The sequence below is a fragment of the Onychomys torridus genome, chromosome 3, assembly GCF_903995425.1.
Source record: "Onychomys torridus chromosome 3, mOncTor1.1, whole genome shotgun sequence".
In the NCBI taxonomy this organism is placed as follows: Eukaryota; Metazoa; Chordata; class Mammalia; order Rodentia; family Cricetidae; genus Onychomys; species Onychomys torridus.
The window spans coordinates 1310545-1328482 of NC_050445.1; the positions used below are offsets into that span (position 1 = coordinate 1310545).

At 53.6% G+C, this 17938-nt stretch overlaps 3 protein-coding genes across 5 annotated transcripts in view; 2 read left to right on the top strand and 1 right to left on the bottom strand.

Moving 5' to 3' along the window:
* LOC118579488 (fas-activated serine/threonine kinase-like) overlaps nucleotides 1-647 on the bottom strand; it is a 7598-nt gene extending 6951 nt beyond the window's left edge. Inside the window, exons 1-2 of the mRNA XM_036180774.1 lie at nucleotides 602-647; nucleotides 11-339 (exon numbers count right to left, since the gene is read on the bottom strand). Of these exons, the coding sequence (XP_036036667.1) occupies nucleotides 11-339; nucleotides 602-647 (375 nt within the window). The remainder of the gene's footprint in view (nucleotides 1-10; nucleotides 340-601) is intronic.
* Nucleotides 7-15797, top strand: LOC118579489 (fas-activated serine/threonine kinase-like). The gene is made up of 7 exons (XM_036180775.1): nucleotides 7-450; nucleotides 626-1036; nucleotides 1463-1642; nucleotides 1775-1914; nucleotides 2519-2732; nucleotides 2831-2866; nucleotides 15619-15797. Exons 2-7 carry the CDS (start codon nucleotides 646-648, stop codon nucleotides 15795-15797), a joined length of 1140 nt encoding a protein of 379 aa, XP_036036668.1. The 5' UTR covers nucleotides 7-450; nucleotides 626-645.
* Nucleotides 15785-17938, top strand: part of Agap3 (ArfGAP with GTPase domain, ankyrin repeat and PH domain 3) — a 28857-nt gene continuing 26703 nt past the window's right edge. The window contains exons 1-2 of one of the 3 annotated variants that reach the window (XM_036180397.1): nucleotides 15785-16676; nucleotides 17880-17938. In XM_036180397.1, the coding sequence (XP_036036290.1) occupies nucleotides 15800-16676; nucleotides 17880-17938 (936 nt within the window). In that variant the 5' untranslated portion in view covers nucleotides 15785-15799. Of the gene's footprint in view, nucleotides 16677-17423 lie in introns of those variants that run through there. The other 2 variants (XM_036180395.1, XM_036180396.1) reach the window with 2 other exon arrangements.

Sequence of the window (17938 nt, forward strand, 5' to 3'; positions counted from 1 at the left end):
GGCTCCGCGCCTTGGCAGACGGCGCCCCGGGGCCCAGCGCGCGCCCTGCGAGCTTGCGCTGTGTCCTCATTTCACTGGTGAGGAGACGTAGGCAGAGAGGCGAAGACACTTGTCCAAGGTCACGCAGCTGGTAAGTGGGAGCGCCCAGCATGGGGCCCAGCACCGTCCCGCTGCAGAGCTTGCGTTCCGCCCACCCCGCCGCCGCCTCCTGCGAGAGGGGGAGGTGGTCGGCAGGGCGCGAAGCCGGGACCACCGGGGCTCCAGGCTGGGTGCGACCACTAACCCTGTGAATGACCTCGGGCTTTAACCTCTTGGTCGCTCCGGGCCTTGTTTCTCCACCTGTGAAATGAGGTAATGCCAGCCCTGCTACTACTCATCAGCGTGCATGGAGCGTCGAAGGAGATATGTATGTGAAATGTGAATAGAGCTGCACCGAGCACACTTAAAGAAGTAGGATTTATTTTATAAGGAATGGGCGAAAGCGGGCAGGGTGGGGAAGAGTACCAGAGCAGTCACTCTGGGGTATTTTTACTTCGAGCCCTTTTGGATAGGGAGTGAGGTAAGGACTAGGTAGCACATTTCCCCTTGGAGGAAACCTCACCCGGTTTTCTGGGCCACCCCTCAGGGTCTCCATCACCCACCTCCATGCTTCGAATCCTGCTGTCTGCCCAGACTTCCCCTGCTCGGCTGTCTGGTCTGCTGCTCATCCCGCCAGTACAGCCCTGTTATTTGGGGTCCAGCAAGTCGGGGGACCGGCCTTTTGGAGGAGGCCCTGTGCAAGGCCTTCAACGGCTTCTGGAACAGGCACGGAGCCCTGGGGAGCTGCTGCGATGGCTGAGTCAGAACCCCACCAAGGTGCGAGCTCATCACTACCCTGTGGCACTTCGTCGCCTGGGACAGCTCTTGGTGTCTCAGCCTAGGCCCCCTCCTGTGGAGCAGGCCACACTGCAGGACTTGAGTCAGCTCATCATCCGAACCTGCCCCTCCTTTGACGTTCACACCATCCATGTGTGTCTACACCTTGCAGTCTTACTTGGTGAGGAGGGTGTTGGAAGGTGTGGGTGTTTAGGGAAGAGTGGAGGAAGAGAACAGTGGAGGACTCAAGCGATCGATAACTCTCAGATCCCCACCTAGTAATGGCACTAACCCTGGCACACTCGCTGATTCCTCTCTTGTCTCCATGGTGGATGTCCAAGTCAAACAGCATTATTTTACCTCTGCCAGATACCAGGCTCCTTCAAATACAGTGCTCTAGGAAGCCACAGCAGTTTGTTATACTTGGCACAAGATGATTTGTATAAGGCTTTTTTTCCCACACAATGTTGATACATCATGTTCACATGATACCATATCTCTCCACTGAAATAAGTATCCCTTCCCACTCAAGAAATGAAGAAGAAGCTGGCAAGATGGCACACCCCAGCTTTCTTATTGGGATGGTCTTTGTCCCTCTCCCACCCAGGCTTTCCATCAGATGGACCACTCCTGTGTGCCCTGGAGCGGGAGCGAAGGTCCCGCCTCCCTCCAAAACCACCCTCCCCACATCAGCCTGCTGTCCATGGTGGGCAAAGGTTGGAAACGGCCCTGAGCTGCCCCCATTTCCTGCGGTACCCTCGTCAGCATCTGATCAGAAGCCTGGCAGGTGCCGAGGGTTAAAAGCAAAAGGGAGGCAAGGGATGAGCTGGAACCACTGGGGTAAAGCACCTGGGCTGGAGTGCAATCTAGCCCACAGGACTCTTCTTGAAGGCACAGTATGACAGGCTGTTCTTCACAGAGGCAAAGCCAGAAGAATTGACTCCCCATGTAATGGTGCTTCTGGCTCAGCACCTGGCCCGGCACCGGTTGAGGGAACCCCAGCTTCTGGAAGCCATTGCTCACTTTCTGGTGGTTGAGGAAGCCCAGCTCAATAGCAAGGTGGGCTGGCCTCCCATTTTCTCATGTTCCTCTGAGTCATCCTCAGCGACTTGGCCAGGCCCAGCCCCCTATCTAGCTTGTTTGGCTTCTGTAGCAAGCATTCCAGCTAGGCTGTGTTCTGTGCCCCAGGACATCTGCCTGCTCTCTGACTGTCCAGCTCCCATACTCAGTACAGTAGCATGTCTGGAGCCCTGAACCTTTCCAAAGCTCCTGCACTGCAGCCCAGCTCCATTGGATCCACTCCTACAGATCTACAGGCTATACCCCCATGGTCACATCCCTTCTGTCCCTTCTGTGATGTTGAGCCATGTAGTCCAGACACTGCTTATGTAGCAGAACTTGGGAGTGTGTGCTGGTCTAGAGGGCATTCTGCCTTTAAAGTCACTGACAGAACCCGGCCTCCCTGAGGTGGTGTCTACCAAACATGCCAGAGAGCTTGGCATGGTGGCATGTGCCTTTAATCCTGGCAGAGGCAGGTGGCTGTCTGAGTTTGAGGCCAGCCTGGTCTGCATAGTGAGTTCCAAAGTAGCCTGAGAGACAGAGAGAGACCCTGAAAGATACCAAAGCAGTGTTTCCTGCTGGATGATGCTGCCTTTTTCTGCAGGTGGTACAGAAGCTGGTCCTGCCCTTTGGGAGGCTGAACTACCTGCCCCTGGAGCAGCAGTTCATGCCCTGTGTCGAGAGGATCCTGGCCCGGGAAGCTGGGGTGGCGCCGCTGGCCACAGTCAACATCTTGATGTCACTGTGCCAGCTGCAGTGTTTGCCCTCCAGAGCCTTGCAGTTCGTCTTCTCCCCCAGCTTCATCAACCACATCAGTGGTACGCAGACAGGATGGCTGGTGGGGCCGAGGGCTGCAGGGCAGGAGCGCGCCCAGGTGTCAGCGGCCCAGTGTCCCCCAGTCCCTGCTTCCCCACAGGCACCCCTCCTTCTCTGATTGTGCGACGCTACGTCTGTGTGTGTGTGTGCCTAGGAGGAGTCCTTCAGTCTGTGTGTGCCCTGTGCCTAGGAGGAGTCCTTCAGTCTGTGTGTGTGTGCCTAGGAGGAGTCCTTCAGTCTCTGTGTGTGCCTAGGAGGAGTCCTTCAGTCTGTGTGTGTGTGTGCCTAGGAGGAGTCCTTCAGTCTGTGTGTGCCCTGTGCCTAGGAGGAGTCCTTCAGTCTCTGTGTGTGTGTGCCTAGGAGGAGTCCTTCAGTCTGTGTGTGTGTGTGCCTAGGAGGAGTCCTTCAGTCTGTGTGTGTGTGTGCCCTGTGCCTAGGAGGAGTCCTTCAGTCTGTGTGTGTGTGCCTAGGAGGAGTCCTTCAGTCTGTGTGTGTGTGCCTAGGAGGAGTCCTTCAGTCTGTGTGTGCCCTGTGCCTAGGAGGAGTCCTTCAGTCTGTGTGTGTGCCTAGGAGGAGTCCTTCAGTCTGTGTGTGTGTGTGCCTAGGAGGAGTCCTTCAGTCTGTGTGTGCCCTGTGCCTAGGAGGAGTCCTTCAGTCTGTGTGTGTGTGTGCCTAGGAGGAGTCCTTCAGTCTCTGTGTGTGTGTGCCTAGGAGGAGTCCTTCAGTCTCTGTGTGTGTGTGCCTAGGAGGAGTCCTTCAGTCTCTGTGTGTGTGTGCCTAGGAGGAGTCCTTCAGTCTGTGTGTGTGTGTGCCTAGGAGGAGTCCTTCAGTCTCTGTGTGTGTGCCTAGGAGGAGTCCTTCAGTCTCTGTGTGTGTGCCTAGGAGGAGTCCTTCAGTCTGTGTGTGTGTGCCTAGGAGGAGTCCTTCAGTCTGTGTGTGTGTGCCTAGGAGGAGTCCTTCAGTCTGTGTGTGTGTGTGCCTAGGAGGAGTCCTTCAGTCTGTGTGTGTGTGTGCCTAGGAGGAGTCCTTCAGTCTGTGTGTGTGTGTGTGTGCCTAGGAGGAGTCCTTCAGTCTGTGTGTGCCCTGTGCCTAGGAGGAGTCCTTCAGTCTGTGTGTGTGTGTGCCTAGGAGGAGTCCTTCAGTCTCTGTGTGTGTGCCTAGGAGGAGTCCTTCAGTCTGTGTGTGCCCTGTGCCTAGGAGGAGTCCTTCAGTCTCTGTGTGTGTGTGTGCCTAGGAGGAGTCCTTCAGTCTCTGTGTGTGTGTGCCTAGGAGGAGTCCTTCAGTCTCTGTGTGTGTGCCTAGGAGGAGTCCTTCAGTCTGTGTGTGTGTGTACCTAGGAGGAGTCCTTCAGTCTGTGTGTGTGTGCCTAGGATGAGTCCTTCAGTCTCTGTGTGTGCCCTGTACAAAAATAAATGTACCCTTTCTATAAATGCCCATTTTTATTTAGTCGTTCAACTAATGTCTTTTTCAGTTTTAAAGGTTTATCTTTTATTTTGTGTGTGTATGTGTAGGCTTGAGTAGATATAAATGGATGTACATCAGTGTGCAAATGTTCTTGGAGGCCAGAAGAGGGCGTTGAATTCTCTGGAATTACAGATCGTTGTGAGCTGCCCCACATGAGTATTGGGATCTAAATCGGGTCTTCTGCAAGAGCAGCAAATGCTCTTGCTATCTCTCTAGCTCCTAACAACTAGTTTTACTTTCTTTTTGTTGGGAGGACAACACGGGGTCTCCATCTCTCACCCTAGCTGGCCTCAGACACAGCCCACACAGCCTCCCTGTCTCATCTTTACAAGGGCTTGGGATTTCAAGCAGGTGCTACCATTCTCCAGCTAAGAAATATTTATTTATTGAGCATTCACCAAGGTGACTGATGATAAATACATCCATTTAAAAGCACTGCAGTATATCCAGAAGTTTGGGGGTTTGCATTTACTTACCATGTGCCACAGTGTACATGCATGCAGAAATAAGTGAACAACTTTGGAGTCAGTTCTTTCTTTCCATCACGTGGATGCTGTGGATTGAATCCAGGTCATCCTGCTTGTTTGCAAACACCTTACCCTGATTGAGCCTTCTTACCAGCTGCCTCCCCCTGTAGTGTTTAATCCTGAATATCTTCTGAAAACCTAGAAGTATGACTTCTGTGTGGAATAGTTCAAATATTAAGGGCTGGCCTTGTTCCCTGTGTGGGATCCATGCTTCACACAGTTCTGTCCAGAGACAGAGATGGAGGGTGATTCTGCCCTGCTCCTGGGAGACTATGAGGTGTGCCAGTCTGGAAGGCCCTGGGAGCTTTGCATCAGTCAGCGTCCAGGTCACTTGTTAGGATTTTCCTGGGAGTGGGTGAGTGAACTAAAGGCTTCACTCCATTCTGGCCTTTTAGGCAGAGACTCTACTAAGATCTTCTGTTTGTAGTTTACCTTAGTTCATGGTAAGAAGTATGGCTCTCACAGCAAGTGGGTGTGCACATTCTCCTCTTGGAAACAGGAGGCACTGAAGGAGCTCCTCCAGCCCTCCCTAACATTTGCTCCTTGTTTTGTCTCTCATCTGCCCCCCAACTCCCTCACCCCCCTCAGCCCCCCCAGCCCCCCCAGCCACCCTCAGCCCCCCCAGTCTCCCCCTCCAGCCTCGGTGATAAAGAACAGAGTACTAAGCTAAGGAGTGACCCAGAGCTCTGCAGCAGTAAATACAGATGCCATAGCTGACTCCTTTTGTCCCCATATCTGAACCCAGCAGCCAGCATCGAGTCTGTGGATGCGTTGGACCCTGTTGTCTTCTGCCATGTGTGACACTCGTGTGATACTGCAAGCCTCCTCCAGTCCAGCTTAGAGAGGCCTGAAGTGATCATCTTGTTAAGAGTTAATTCTCAACCAGTCAGTGGTGGCACACACCTATAATCCCAGCACTTGAGAGGCAGAGCCAGGAGGATTTCTATGAGTTCAAGGCCAGCCTGGGCTACAGAGTGAGTTCCAAAAAACAAATGGGCAACAAAAACAAAAAGAGTTAATTAATTCTCTCTATCTCTTCCACTGTTAGGGGAAATGCTGTCCTGTTTAGTATATCTAGATCCTCAGCGTATATGGTCCAGAGTCTAGAGCCAGATTCCTTGCTGACCCAGCAGCTCAAAAGAGTCTTGGTGTGTGCACTTTGTGGAGGAACTTGAGACCTTAGAACCAACCCATCAGGGACAGACAGGCCACTGCTCTTTTATGTGTTCTTTCCTAGTGGCCACATCTCTGTCCATGCACATTGGGTTAGACTGAACCTGTTCTTTCCTGAATTAGTATCCCACCCCTCAACCCTATCTCCTGCCAGATAGATGCTGCCTGCCCTGCCTGTCATGATGACCTGAAGTAGCCATCAATGAAAAGCCCATTCTTCCCAGCTTTGTTGTAGTTTGGAGGAAACACTGTCCTGGACTCATATTAACACATTGCCCAGCACAACTTGCTCACTGTAGGTCCCACACACCTTTGCTTCTCTTGGCAGCCCCGCACCAGCCTGTTCACCTTGTCCACCTTTAACCCCTCCCCTCCAATATACAACCTTGCCTACTCTGGTCATTTCCAGTGACTTGGAGCAGCTCTTGTCACCCCTAGCTGGCATGTGTCATGTGCTTGTGTCTGACGGAGCCTGAGCCTTGTGCCTGTGACAGAGCTGTCCAGGCCATTCGCAGGTTCCCTGCCTAGTAGCCTAGTATTCTGCCTGTTGTGGTAGGTTCTTGACCCTCCAAGGAACCTTTCTGATTTCATGTTGGGTCAGAGAAAAGCCTGTCTCTCCTGAGCCTGCTCTGCTGGCAGAGCTCAGGAGAGGCCTTCTGGACCAGGGCCAGGGCTGCTCTGGAGTAGTGGAGCGGGCTGCCGGTGGACCTCTCCAGGGCCAGCTGCAGCCAGAGCATGCAGTATCTATGCTACCAGGTCAAGGGCTTGTACATCACTGTTCTCTATGAGCTGGTGTCAAGAGAGGCCATTTATGGTGGCGTATGTGCTCTGCTGAGGCAGTGGGCCCTCTGAGTCATGCCCTCTCTGTGGTAGGAGTGCCAGAGCAGCCAGTCATAAGGTTGGTCTTTTTGTTTGTTTGTTTGTTTGTTTGATTGGTTGTAGTTTTTTTGTTTGTTTGTTTTTTAAATTTTGTTTTCAAGACAAAGTTTCTTTGTGTAGCCCTGGCTGACCTGGAACTCACTCTGTAGCCCAGGCTGGCCTCGAACTCACAGAGCTCCACCTGCCTCTGCCTCCCGAGTGCTGGGATTAAAGGTGTGCACCGCCATGCCTGTCCATTCATGAGTTTTTTTCTAGCCCAGGAGCTGTGGTCCATTTTAGGCAGGACCAGATGACTCTGCGGACAGCAGGGGCCATCTCAAGTGTGTGTATTCCTTTCTCTGAGCTGTGGGACCTCCTTCTCAGTGACTTCGGCCTCCTGACAGGGATACATTCCATGGACTGTGAGCAATAGACCTTGCTGGTGCTTGGAGAAAGACTGGACTGTTCCTCAGAGGAAGGCCTAAAATAGGCCAAGTTCAGGAGGGTAGGACAGCATCTCAGGAAGCTGGACAGAGGATCACTTCCTCCATACTCTGACTGCCCCATCTCTTTCTGCCTGGGAAGCCAGGGTGGACTGGTACAGTCCAGGAGGAGGGTACCATGGGGAGGGGGGAAACTGAGGACTGGCAGAGGTGCGATCTAAACATGGGGACAACAGTGTGTCACAGCCTTTTCTTTCAAGGTGCCCCAAACTTGATCAACAATACAGTCTGTTTCTGTGACAAGCTACAATGCAAGTGCTGGGCCAGGTACCCAGGCTGGGGTGTGTGAGTGTGAGTGTGAGTGTGTGTGTGTGTGTGTGTGTGTGTGTGTGTGTGTTGGTAAGCTAGCATCAAAGAAGAATTGTGCTTTCAGAAAGCAAAGTCTCTTTTTTTAGCAGAATCTTGAGTGCACAAGATTATGGCTGGAAATGGGTGCTGCCTCGTGGCCCTGGGGCAAGGGTGGCTGAGCAGATGCTGGTGGGTGCAGCACTAGCCTGCCACCTTGACAAGCACTGCCAGACACAGTTTCACTGGAGTAGTGATTTTATTATGAAAATTGCTGCCGTAGTGTGTTTTTAACCACGCAAACGTGCCACCCCTCACTCCAGCTCTTCCTGTGTTTGTGCTGTGAATGTCACAAGATTGACAGCCCTCCTGTGGGTGATGAGGAGCTGCAGCATTCTGAGCTGGGGCTGCAGGACCAGCTCTTCCATCTCAGGTAGAAAAGCAGACAGAGAGGGACTTTGGTCTGGCACTGCTGCCTCGTACACCTGTTATTCCTAACAGTGTAAGTTTTGGACCATCCTTACAAAGTATTATTGATTCCATTTTTCAGGTGGGGAAACTGAGGTATGGAGAACTTTTAAAAAATGGCTTAGGCTACTTGATCATCATGGCAGAACATCCAGGCAGTAGAGCAGTAGCAATCAGATTTCCATGCCAAGAGCTTATCTCCTGTCCTGTTAGTAAGCTAGGTTGTAGGGAGATACATCCACACCCTGGGAACAAACTGTATACAGCCCTTCCCCCGTGGCATCAGTGTACCTTGATGGCCCTTGCCTGTATCTGTAGTGTACTGGGTGTTAGTGGAGAGACTGCCTCTCCCTTCCCCAGACAAATTCTGCTCTTGTCTGGCAGATGACTGGTGGTAGTGCTCACGTGTTCTAATCCGTTACAAGCCTGTCAGTATAATTACATCTCCCATTACACAGTGTGCATGTACTGGATAAGCAGCTAACATGCACCCTTCTGCAGAGAGCTCCTGCAAGTTGTTAAGAAATAGGTTCGAAAAACCCAAGAGAAAAGCAGGCAAAAAATAGGACGAGAGAGACAAGAAAAAGAAACTCATGTGGTCAGTCACCATGAAAAGATGCTTTCCTAGCAGTCAGAGAAACCCTAAACTCCGAGCAAAACCTGAAAGTTCTGCTGGTGTGTGTGTGTGTGTGTGTGTGTGTGTGTGTGTGTGTGTGTGTGTGTGAGTGTGTGAGAGAGAGAGGGCGGGGGGGTGGTGGTGGTGCATGTTATGCTTCTGATGGATGAGTACGATGTCGAATGAGCCCCAGTATGTAGCTGGGGGTGACCTTGAACTGATTCTCCAGCCTCACATCTCCCAAGTGTTAGGATTTTAAGTAAATGCCATCATGGTAGGTTTATGAAGTGCTGGGAGTTGTCTTTGTGCATCTAGACAAGGGTTCTGCCAGCTGAGCTCTAGCCTCACTTGCAAGCCCTCCACTCTTTGAGACAGGGTCTCTATTATGTAACCCTGGCCAGCCTGGAACTTAGACACCTGTTTAAGACTGAGGGTAGTTCGGTGGTAGAGCCCTTGCCCAGAATGCACGAGGCTCTAGGGCAGTGCTTGTCAGCCTTCCCAACGCTTCGACCCTTTAACACAGCTCCTCATGTTGTGGTGACCCCCAACCATAAAGTTATTTTCGTTGCTACAACATAACTGTAATTTTGCTTCTGTTATGAATCTTAATGTAAATATTTGTGTTTTCTGGTGGTCTTAGGGGACTGGTGTGAAAGGCCGAGAACCACTGCTCTAGGTTCAATCCCCACTGCTGGAGGAGAAAAAAGAGAAACAGAAACCCATTCAACGAAGTAAAGCAGAATTTTATTTATTTATTTATTTATTTATTTATTTATTTTGAGACTGGATTTCTCTGTGTAACAGCTCTGGCTGTCCTGGAACTCGCTCTGTAGACCAGGCTGGCCTCAAACTCACAGAGATCTGCCTGCCTCTGCCTCCAAGTGCTGAGATTAAAGGGGTGTCCCACCACTGCTTGGCTATGAAGCAGAATTTGAGTTCATAGAACTTCAGCTATGTTTTGTTTGTTTGTTTGCTTGGTTGCCTTTTTAAAAAGACAGGCTTACTCTCGCAGCCTGGCTCCAGACTCATGGCGATCCTGACTCAGCCTAGCATCCTCAGTGCTGGGATTATAGGCATGAACCCCCACATCTGGCTGTGTGTGTTCACTTTTGAAGGAAGAGAACATTTTTAAAAACAGATGAAATGTCAGGCAGTGATGGCATACACCTTTAGTCCCAGGACTCGGGAGGCAGAGGCAGGTGAATCTCTGAGTTCACCACCAGCCTGGTCTACAGAGCGAGTTCCAGGACAGCCAGGGCTGCACAGAGAAACCCTGTCTCAAAATCACATGAAAGAAGGAAATAGGTCAGGGGTGCTGCTGCAAAATCACTGCTTTCTGGCCCAGAGGGTCTGAATTGGATTAAAGAAGAACCAGCAATTGTACACACACGTGCATGTGCACACACACACACCATGCACAAGTGTAGAGCTGCTAGTGCAAGTCAGAGCAGGGGCCAGTGTTAGGAGCATTCCCAAGGCCTTAGAAGTGCAGGCAGACGTCTCTGCCCTCTCTATCTGGAGCGGCCACAGCGGACTCAAGAAGTCATGAAATCTCACTAACGGTGCTGGAAGATATATATCTCGTAAGCCTGAGGTTTTGACCACGGAATCTGGAGTTCTGGGCCTAGGGTGGGCTCTACCACCCACAGGCTGTGCAGCCTTGGGTAGCACACTTCCCTTCTCTGAACATCGCAGTTACCACCTCCAAAAAACTAAGCTGTGGATTCTGGCCTGGAATCCCGTCAGGCTGAAGGGGACTGGGAACCTTCTAAAAGCCACCTCAGCATAGAGCTTTTTCTATAAGGTCTTTATTTTATAGAATCATAACAAATTACCATGAGCCAGATAGCAATTCATTGTCTTATTTCAGTAATGCAAAAGTCTGATGAAATCAAGACGCCACGAAGGCCACACTGCTTCTGAAGGTACTAGGAGCACATCGTTGACTGATAGATGGCCATTGTCTTGTCCTGTGTCTCTGTGTGGCCCCAGCTGGCCTCTACTCACTGGAGCTGAGAGTGATCTTGAACTCTGATCCTTCTGCCTGTTGAGGACTGGGGTTACTCTAAGTGGCTGGCTTATGCTATGCTGGGGATCATTACTGGGGCTTTGTGCATACTAAACACACAGTCTGCTAGCCGAGCTACATCTCCAGCTCTGCTGTGCCTCTTTGTATTAGCATCGTTCTGCCAGTTAGGCCAAATGTCCCCTTTTTACAAGGACACTGCGGTCAGGGTCAGGTGCCCACTCTACTCCAGGCTGACCTCATCATCTTAAGTAACCACATGTATAAGAACCATTTTCACAGGTTATGTCTGAGATCTAGAGGTAGGGCCTCAAATCTCCAGGCTCCCCCAGCTTGGAACGCTGGAGTAAAGGTAGAGGAGACCAGCCCGGGCTTGGCTGCCCTGGGAGGTGTGAAACTGCAGGCCTTGGGCTGAGTTCCTACCTAGCCTGTAGGCATCTGGCACTGGTTTTAGTCACCGTCTCTCACCCTTTCCTACCCAGAGGGACCTGCACCTTTCAGGCCCCAAGGCCCTGTCGCTCTGTGTACAGCTTGAGCTGGGAAGGTGGGAGTTTTCTGTTTTATACACCAAACCTGAGGTTCAGCGAGGTTTCGATGAAGGCAGGTACTCCCACAGCTAGCAGGTCCTGTGTTAGCTGCATTTGGTGTTGCTGTTACCCAATGCCTGGCAAAAAGAAAAAGTCTATCTTGGTTTGCAGTTTGAGTGTGCCATCCATCGTAGTAGGGAAAAGCATGGCAGTGGAATGTGGGGCAGCTGGCACATGTTCTGAAGTCAAGAAACAAGGAGAGATGACTGCTGGTGTCAGCTCCCTCTTTGCTTTTTCTTTTTTTTTGGGGGGGGGGGGTTTGGTTTTTCGAGACAGGGTTTCTCTGTAGCTTTGGAGCCTGTCCTGGACTAGCTCTGTAGACCAGGCTGGCCTCGAACTCACAGAGATCCACCTGCCTCTGCCTCCCGAGTGCTGGGATTACAGGTGTGTGACACCACTGCCCGGCCCTCTTTGCTTTTTCAATCCAGGACTCAGCTTACAGGGTGGTGGCACCCAGATTCAGGTGTGCGCCTTTCCACCTCAGCTAATCCAACCTAGAGACTTCCTTACAGACTTGCTCAGCAGTTGGACTCCTGGGTGATTTTACTTTCTGTCAAGTTGATAATTAATATTAAACCCTCACAGTGCTGGAGGGGGAGTTGAGTCCAGATTGTGCTCTTCTTCTTTGAGCTTGTGTGGATTGTGCTCCTTGTGACTTACTGTCTCAACAGACTGTCCCCTCCAGGAACTGTCTCTGAGGCCCATCTCCTCCTCCTTAGGAAAGCCAGGTACATAATTATGTGAAACTCTGTGGAGTTCCGCTGGGAAGCAAAAAGCACACGAGGAAGAAATCTCAGAGTGGAGAGAGTTAGATGATGTTGACAGGGACCGCTGAGATCCTGTAGTCTTCCAGGGGAGGGTCAGTTCCACTGAGATCCCGGTGACCAAAAGGACAAGGAAGGGGTGGAGACTGTACAGAGAAGTGGAGGTTAGGGCGGTCATGGTGAGGTCAGGCAGGGTCAGGGGTGCAAACACATGGGTGGAGTACAGGGTGGCATGGACTGCAGAGCTTTGCTCGCAGTGACAAGGTTGTGGTTTTAAAAGGTCATAACTTCCAGTGGGCATGAATATATGTGTCAGTGTGGTGGCAGATGGTGCAAGGAGACCGTTAGGAAGTTGATGTGGTGGCATAGGTGGACTGCTGGACAGAGGAGCCTCTTTTGGAAAGAGCACTGATGGAATGAATGGCCAGGGTCATCGTGGAGGTGGTGGGAGAGGCATTGAGTGCCCTTGCTCCTTTGGCTTGAGCACCTAAGGGCAGATGCTCTGCCATTTGCCTGGGCAGAAGCAATTTGGAGATGGAACTTGAGGTGAGTTGTTGCTGCAGTGTCCCCAACCCAAGGACTTTTTCTCTTGATTCCCTGACACCTGACCTGGATACCTATGTTGTGGGAGGAGCCCACCAGACACATCAGTTGCCCCCATCCTAGGGAGGTGCATTATATGCCTCAGGCAACTTAGAGCTGAGTGTGGCCAGTCCAAGCAAGGGCCCTGCTGCTAGCTTGCCTGCTGCAGAAGATGTTCTGCTGCCACCTTGTGGCCAGAAAGAGGCTGGCTGGTCTTGGAGGCTCGGTGGACACACACAGGCCACACCTGAAGACACCTATTCCATTCCCTGGGAAGCCAGGTGCAAGCCATGGTCTCCAAGCAGAAGCTTCTCTTCCTCTGTCTTATAGAATGACAGCCACCAGTTTCTTGTGGATTGTGTAGGCTGTGGCTGTCACTGTGCTCATCACTGCATCCGTAGCAGGCACTAGGTGACCGGGGACTAGGTGGAGGCCCCTGGGAGTTAGGCTTAGCTGCCCTCCCCCTCTGCTGAGGAACCAGTATTCTCTTCCCAGGTGTGCCTCACCTCTCATCCCTGCTCACAGGGTCCTTCTCTTTCTGCCTAGGGCCTTCTCTGTGCCCAGAGACCTTTGTGCAGGGGGCCTGAGGTCTGGGCTGAACAGGGCCAGAGGGTTGCTCAGTGCTTGCCTTCTGTACATTCTGGCCAAGTTCAACCTGACCTACAATGCACAGTCAGGGTCTGTGAGAGATTCATCACTAATCCTTCAGAAACTTCCAAAGGAGCCACTCGGGCCCTGTGGGACAGATGCAGTGTGGCACTTAAGAGAGCTGTAAGAAACAGCTGCCCTGAGGGAGGGCTGGTTTTGTGGCGTTTGGCTCCTGTTTGGACAGTTCCAGCACAGAGCTTTCAAGGGCAGTGTTATTGCTCTTTGTAGGTAATGGCTGTGTGGAGCAGAGTTGTGGTCATCACATGCATTTGGAGCAGGCGTGTGACTGTGTGTTCACGGCTGGAACGGCTCCTCCCAGCTGTCCTCCCCCTGCTAAACAGCCCACCTGCTCGGCACCTTGTCCTCTACCCTCCAGTCCTCAAACACTGGCTCCTCAGCTACTGCCTTGTGCTTGCATTTTCATTGTATTTGGGCAAGGGCTGTACTGGGCAGTTCTGTTCTTTTGTGGAAGAATAAATAGTTCCTGTGCATGGGACAGATAGGACAGACAGATGGAGGCAGGGAACTGTTTAGTTAGGTTTCTGTTGCTGTGATAAACACCATGACCATAGAGCACCTTAGGAAGGAGAAGGCTTGCTTTGCTTACACTTCCACATCACAGTCCATCATTGAAAGAAGTCAGGGCAGGAACTAAAGCAGAGCACACAAAAGAGTGTGGCTTATAGGCCTGCTCCTCATGGCTTGCTTAGCCCACTTTCTTACAGCGCCCAGGACATCCGCCCAGGGGTGGCCCAACCCACAGCAGGTGGAGCCCTTCCACATCTTAATCATTAATCAAGAAAATGCCCCCTGCCACTTGGCAGTCTTACCGAGGCATTTTCTCAATTTAGATTCCCTCTTCCACCGGATGTGATGGTGCACGCCTTTAATCCCAGCACTTGGGAGGCAGAGGCAGGAGGATATGAGTTGGAGACGGAGACCAGCCTGGTCTACAGTGTGAGTTCTAGGACAGCCTGGGCTATCCACAGAGAAACTCTGTCTGGAAAAACTTCAGAAGAAAAAACCAAAGATTTCCTCTTCCCAGATGTGTCTAGGTTTCCTCTAATCTGTAGCTCGGGAAGGCGGCCGACTTAACATTAGAAAGTGTGAATCGAGTGCTGGAGTTGTATCGGTGTTCCTGGGCCTGCCTGAGATCCTGGGAAAGGCTCCTCTGTGGAACCGCCTATTACATCTATTGCGAGGAACAGGGAAGCAACCATCCCTTCCGCTCTTAATAACTAGTCCCATGAGATCGCAGAATGCCCCAACGAGAAGGAAGAATGCCCCAGAGATCCAGCCCAGGACTTGAAAGTTTCCAGCTCTCCTTTCTGGGAGCACCTTGATTGGAGAGGCCCTGCCTTCCCAGGCATTCCCCCTAACCCAGCCCCCTCAGGAATGTGCTGCTTTCTTTCATCTGCTAGTTCTCACTGGGACCATGGGATTCTGAAACTGGATGGGACTTGGAGTTGGGCTGGGCTGGGTGGAGACAACCGGGAGGATGCTCAGTTTCCAGGGACACTCAATCAAGCACTAACCTAAACTGGTTTCTCCCGATCTGTTCGTGGGGCCCGTGGCTGTCCTCTGGATGATGGAAGCTGGCTGTCTGGGCCAGGGGACTCAGAGTGTGCTGACAGTGCCATGTCCATCATAGTATGGAGCTTCGGCCCCATCCTGGGGTGAACCTGAATTTTCTGGAGATTGTGTGCAGCCAACACTACGAATGCTTCAAAGACATTGATTGAAATGAGGGGTGTTTTAGTTTCCAGTGTCAGCTCAGGCAGTGACCACAAATTGTCACTGCTATCACCCAGACCTAGCTAGGCAGCAGGGGGCTCAGGAGTTACTCCTGGGCACTGAGGTTTTGCCTTTGGCTTTTCTTGCTGCCCTTTGGTCTAGTCCAAGCAAAATTGTATCTTCTGCGTTTTACAGTCTCCAAAGAAAAAGACTTCCTCGGTCATCAACAGCAGCTGCTGTAGTATCAAGCACCTCTCAGCCTTAAGAACGTCAGAGCCGAAAATGGAGATACTGTCACTTTGCTAAGTTCTCTAGTTTATAGACAGACGTCTGAGGCTCAGAGATGGCATAAGATTTGATCTAACGAATTTGGCTGGCCCTGGGGTCCTTGGTCTTGGTTCTCTCTCTTTGGAGAATGAAAACATGGCTAAATTTTCTCCAAAACGGTGCTTTGTGGGGGGTGTACTTGGGGACTGTTATTTATTTGGCCTGCTCTTAATGACAGCTCCTCACCTACCTGCCCAGTCTTAGGAGGAGCCCTGGCTGGAATTTCCTGTTTTCTGAGGGCTCCCAGGGGCTGCCCTAGTAGGCCGGCTGCCCTGCGCCGCCGTTCCTGGGTGTTCCAGGCCAGACTTGCCGCCTCTCCTGGTTAGGCTGGCTCCAGGCCCTTCCAGGTCTGGGCTTGCAGGCTCGAGGTGGAGGAGTTGAGGGACTCGGTTGGCCCGCACCAGGTGCCCAGAGGCCGGAGGTCCGTGCGCCCCGGCCGCGGCCCCGGCCCGGGCCCAGCCCCGCGTCCCTCGCCATGGGCCTGGCCTTCGCCTGTGGGCCCTGAGCATGGAGCGGGGCTGGCCGCTGGGGGCGAGCTGCAGCGGGGAGCGGCCCGCCGTCTGCCGCCGCGCCCTTAGCGTCTGCGACTCGCTGGACCTGCACAGCGCCCCGACCGATCGGACCGCCGCCGCCCTGCAGGCCGCCTTGTGCGCCGCGCGCGAACAGCCTGCGCGGCCGCGGAGCGTGTGCTCCGGGACTCCGGGCTCGGCGCCCTCCGGCGCGCGCGGCCTGCTGCTCGGCCTCCTGCGCCCGCGCCACGGCCGTCGGGGCCCTGCGCCCTCGGAACGGCCCGACTCGCCGGCGCCCAGCCCTGAGCCCAGCCCCGCGCCCGCCCGGCGCAGCCGCGGTGCCGGGGAGCGGGCGTCCAGGCCACGGCCCACCAGCATGACGTTCCTGGAGGTTAACCGTCTAGAGCTGGCGGCGACGGAGGCGCCGGGCGCAGGGCTTGGCCGCACCGGGAGCTCGGGCTTCCTGCGGGGCGCGTCGCTCTGGAGTAGCCAGCGTTGGCAGGTGTTCCGCGGTGGCGGCGGGCGCAGCACGGAGAGTCCCCGGCGCGGCCTGTCTGCGCTCAGGAAGAGCTTCAGCTTCCGTCTGCGCCGCGGCCAGGAGATACGGCGCTCCGAGTCGGGGCTGCTTGCCCGGCCGCCCCGCGCGCGCACCCGCAGCGACGGCGACGCCAGCTCCCTGGGTACCTTCCCCAGCCGCCGAGACCTGCTGGGCGCCGACACCCCGTGCGCGCCGCCGGAGCCCGGCCGCCCCCGCGCCGCCGCCAGCCTCTGGAAGCTGCTCACCAGCCGCTTCCGCAGGAGGGAGCCCGCACCCGCGGCGCCGCTGTGGAGCCGCCGGGCAGCCGCGGCCCCGGGACTCCTGGGCGCTTCGAGCGGTAAGGGGGAACTCCGTGCGCCGTGGTGGCCTCTTTGGTTGGAGTCTGGCCGAAAAGAGTTTGTGTGAGAAACGGTCTGAACCTACCTGGTAGAGACCGGTGGGTACACATTGCCTGAAATAGCTGGGTGTGACCCAAGTGCCCTCGCCGCCTAGTTGGTATGTCTAGGGTCGTTGGTAGTGTCCAGAGGAGATAGCAGTGGCAGAGAATTCCAGGCAATAGCACTGTCCATAGCATCTTGGCGTGGTGTCCTAGGAGACCTGAAGGGCCTGGGGTACAGTGCCACCCTCTTTCTACACACTGGATAGAGTACAGTATGGCTGCTCAGGAACGGAGCTCTAGGCTGGACTGGAGAGTTTCCTAACTGGGAGCTGGGACCTCTCGCTCTAGCTGCCTCTGCAGCTGAGGTCAGGGACTGATTGTGGACTTGAATGAGATATAATGCTGTGAAACATGTGTGGGCCGGGCCAGTGAGTGGGAGCTGGGCAGGTCAGCAAGCACTGGACAAAGTCCAGCCCAGGCCAGGCCCTCTGGACTTGCTGGGGAATTAAATGAGCACTGGCTGTCAGGTCGGGGGTACTGAGTAGCAAGAGGCTTTCCTTCCCGAGGACCTTGTTAGTCTAGGGGGCCAGTGGTGCTGGGTGTGGTCTAATGAGAGGGAGCCTGGGGGCTGGTCTCCTGCAGAGGGGCTGGGGAGAAGCCCTGGCAGGACCTGCCTTTACAGTACTGGGCCAGGTGAGGCTCCTCCCTCTTTACCCTGGCTCAGGAATGTGGTAGGTGGCCCCACCCTGCCAAGGGTGAGCTGTTCCTACTCGCAGGAAGGAGACTGGCCCCCATGCCAGGGCTCTACCTATTTTGGGTCTGGTCTGAGACCTGGTAGAGTAGCCTCTCACCTGGGTGAGAGGCATCCAGGCACCAGGCCAGGTGAGCTCATGTGGAATCTATGCTCCTGATGGACCATGAAGAAGCCAAGGAAGGGCAATAGCCTAGTCCAGGCAGGATGAGCTTCTGCTCCCAGACCTGCCCTGAACACTGTCTTTGCTCTGTTCCCTGGGGAGATAGGGTGAGGGTCAAGGTCCCATGGAGGGCAGTAATCTCCTCTGGCCTTGACTGACAGATGGGTATTGTAGGTGGTAGTGGTGGAGGTTAGGGCAGGTGTGTGTGGACCACTGTGGCCCTGATGGAACTGCTCTGTCTTTGCAGACTCATTTGTGAACAGCCAGGAGTGGACCCTGAGCCGGTCTGTGCCGGAGCTTAAAGTG

What these genes read in the sequence shown, in the direction of transcription:
- LOC118579489 (XM_036180775.1), top strand. Translation starts at nt 646, where the DNA reads ATGCTTCGAATCCTGCTGTCTGCCCAGACTTCCCCTGCTCGGCTGTCT. An exon ending in AAGCCCAGCTCAATAGCAAG is followed by an intron (nt 1,915 to 2,518) that starts GTGGGCTGGCCT and finishes CTTTTTCTGCAG; the next exon opens with GTGGTACAGAAGCTGGTCCT. An exon ending in CTTCATCAACCACATCAGTG is followed by an intron (nt 2,733 to 2,830) that starts GTACGCAGACAG and finishes GCTTCCCCACAG; the next exon opens with GCACCCCTCCTTCTCTGATT.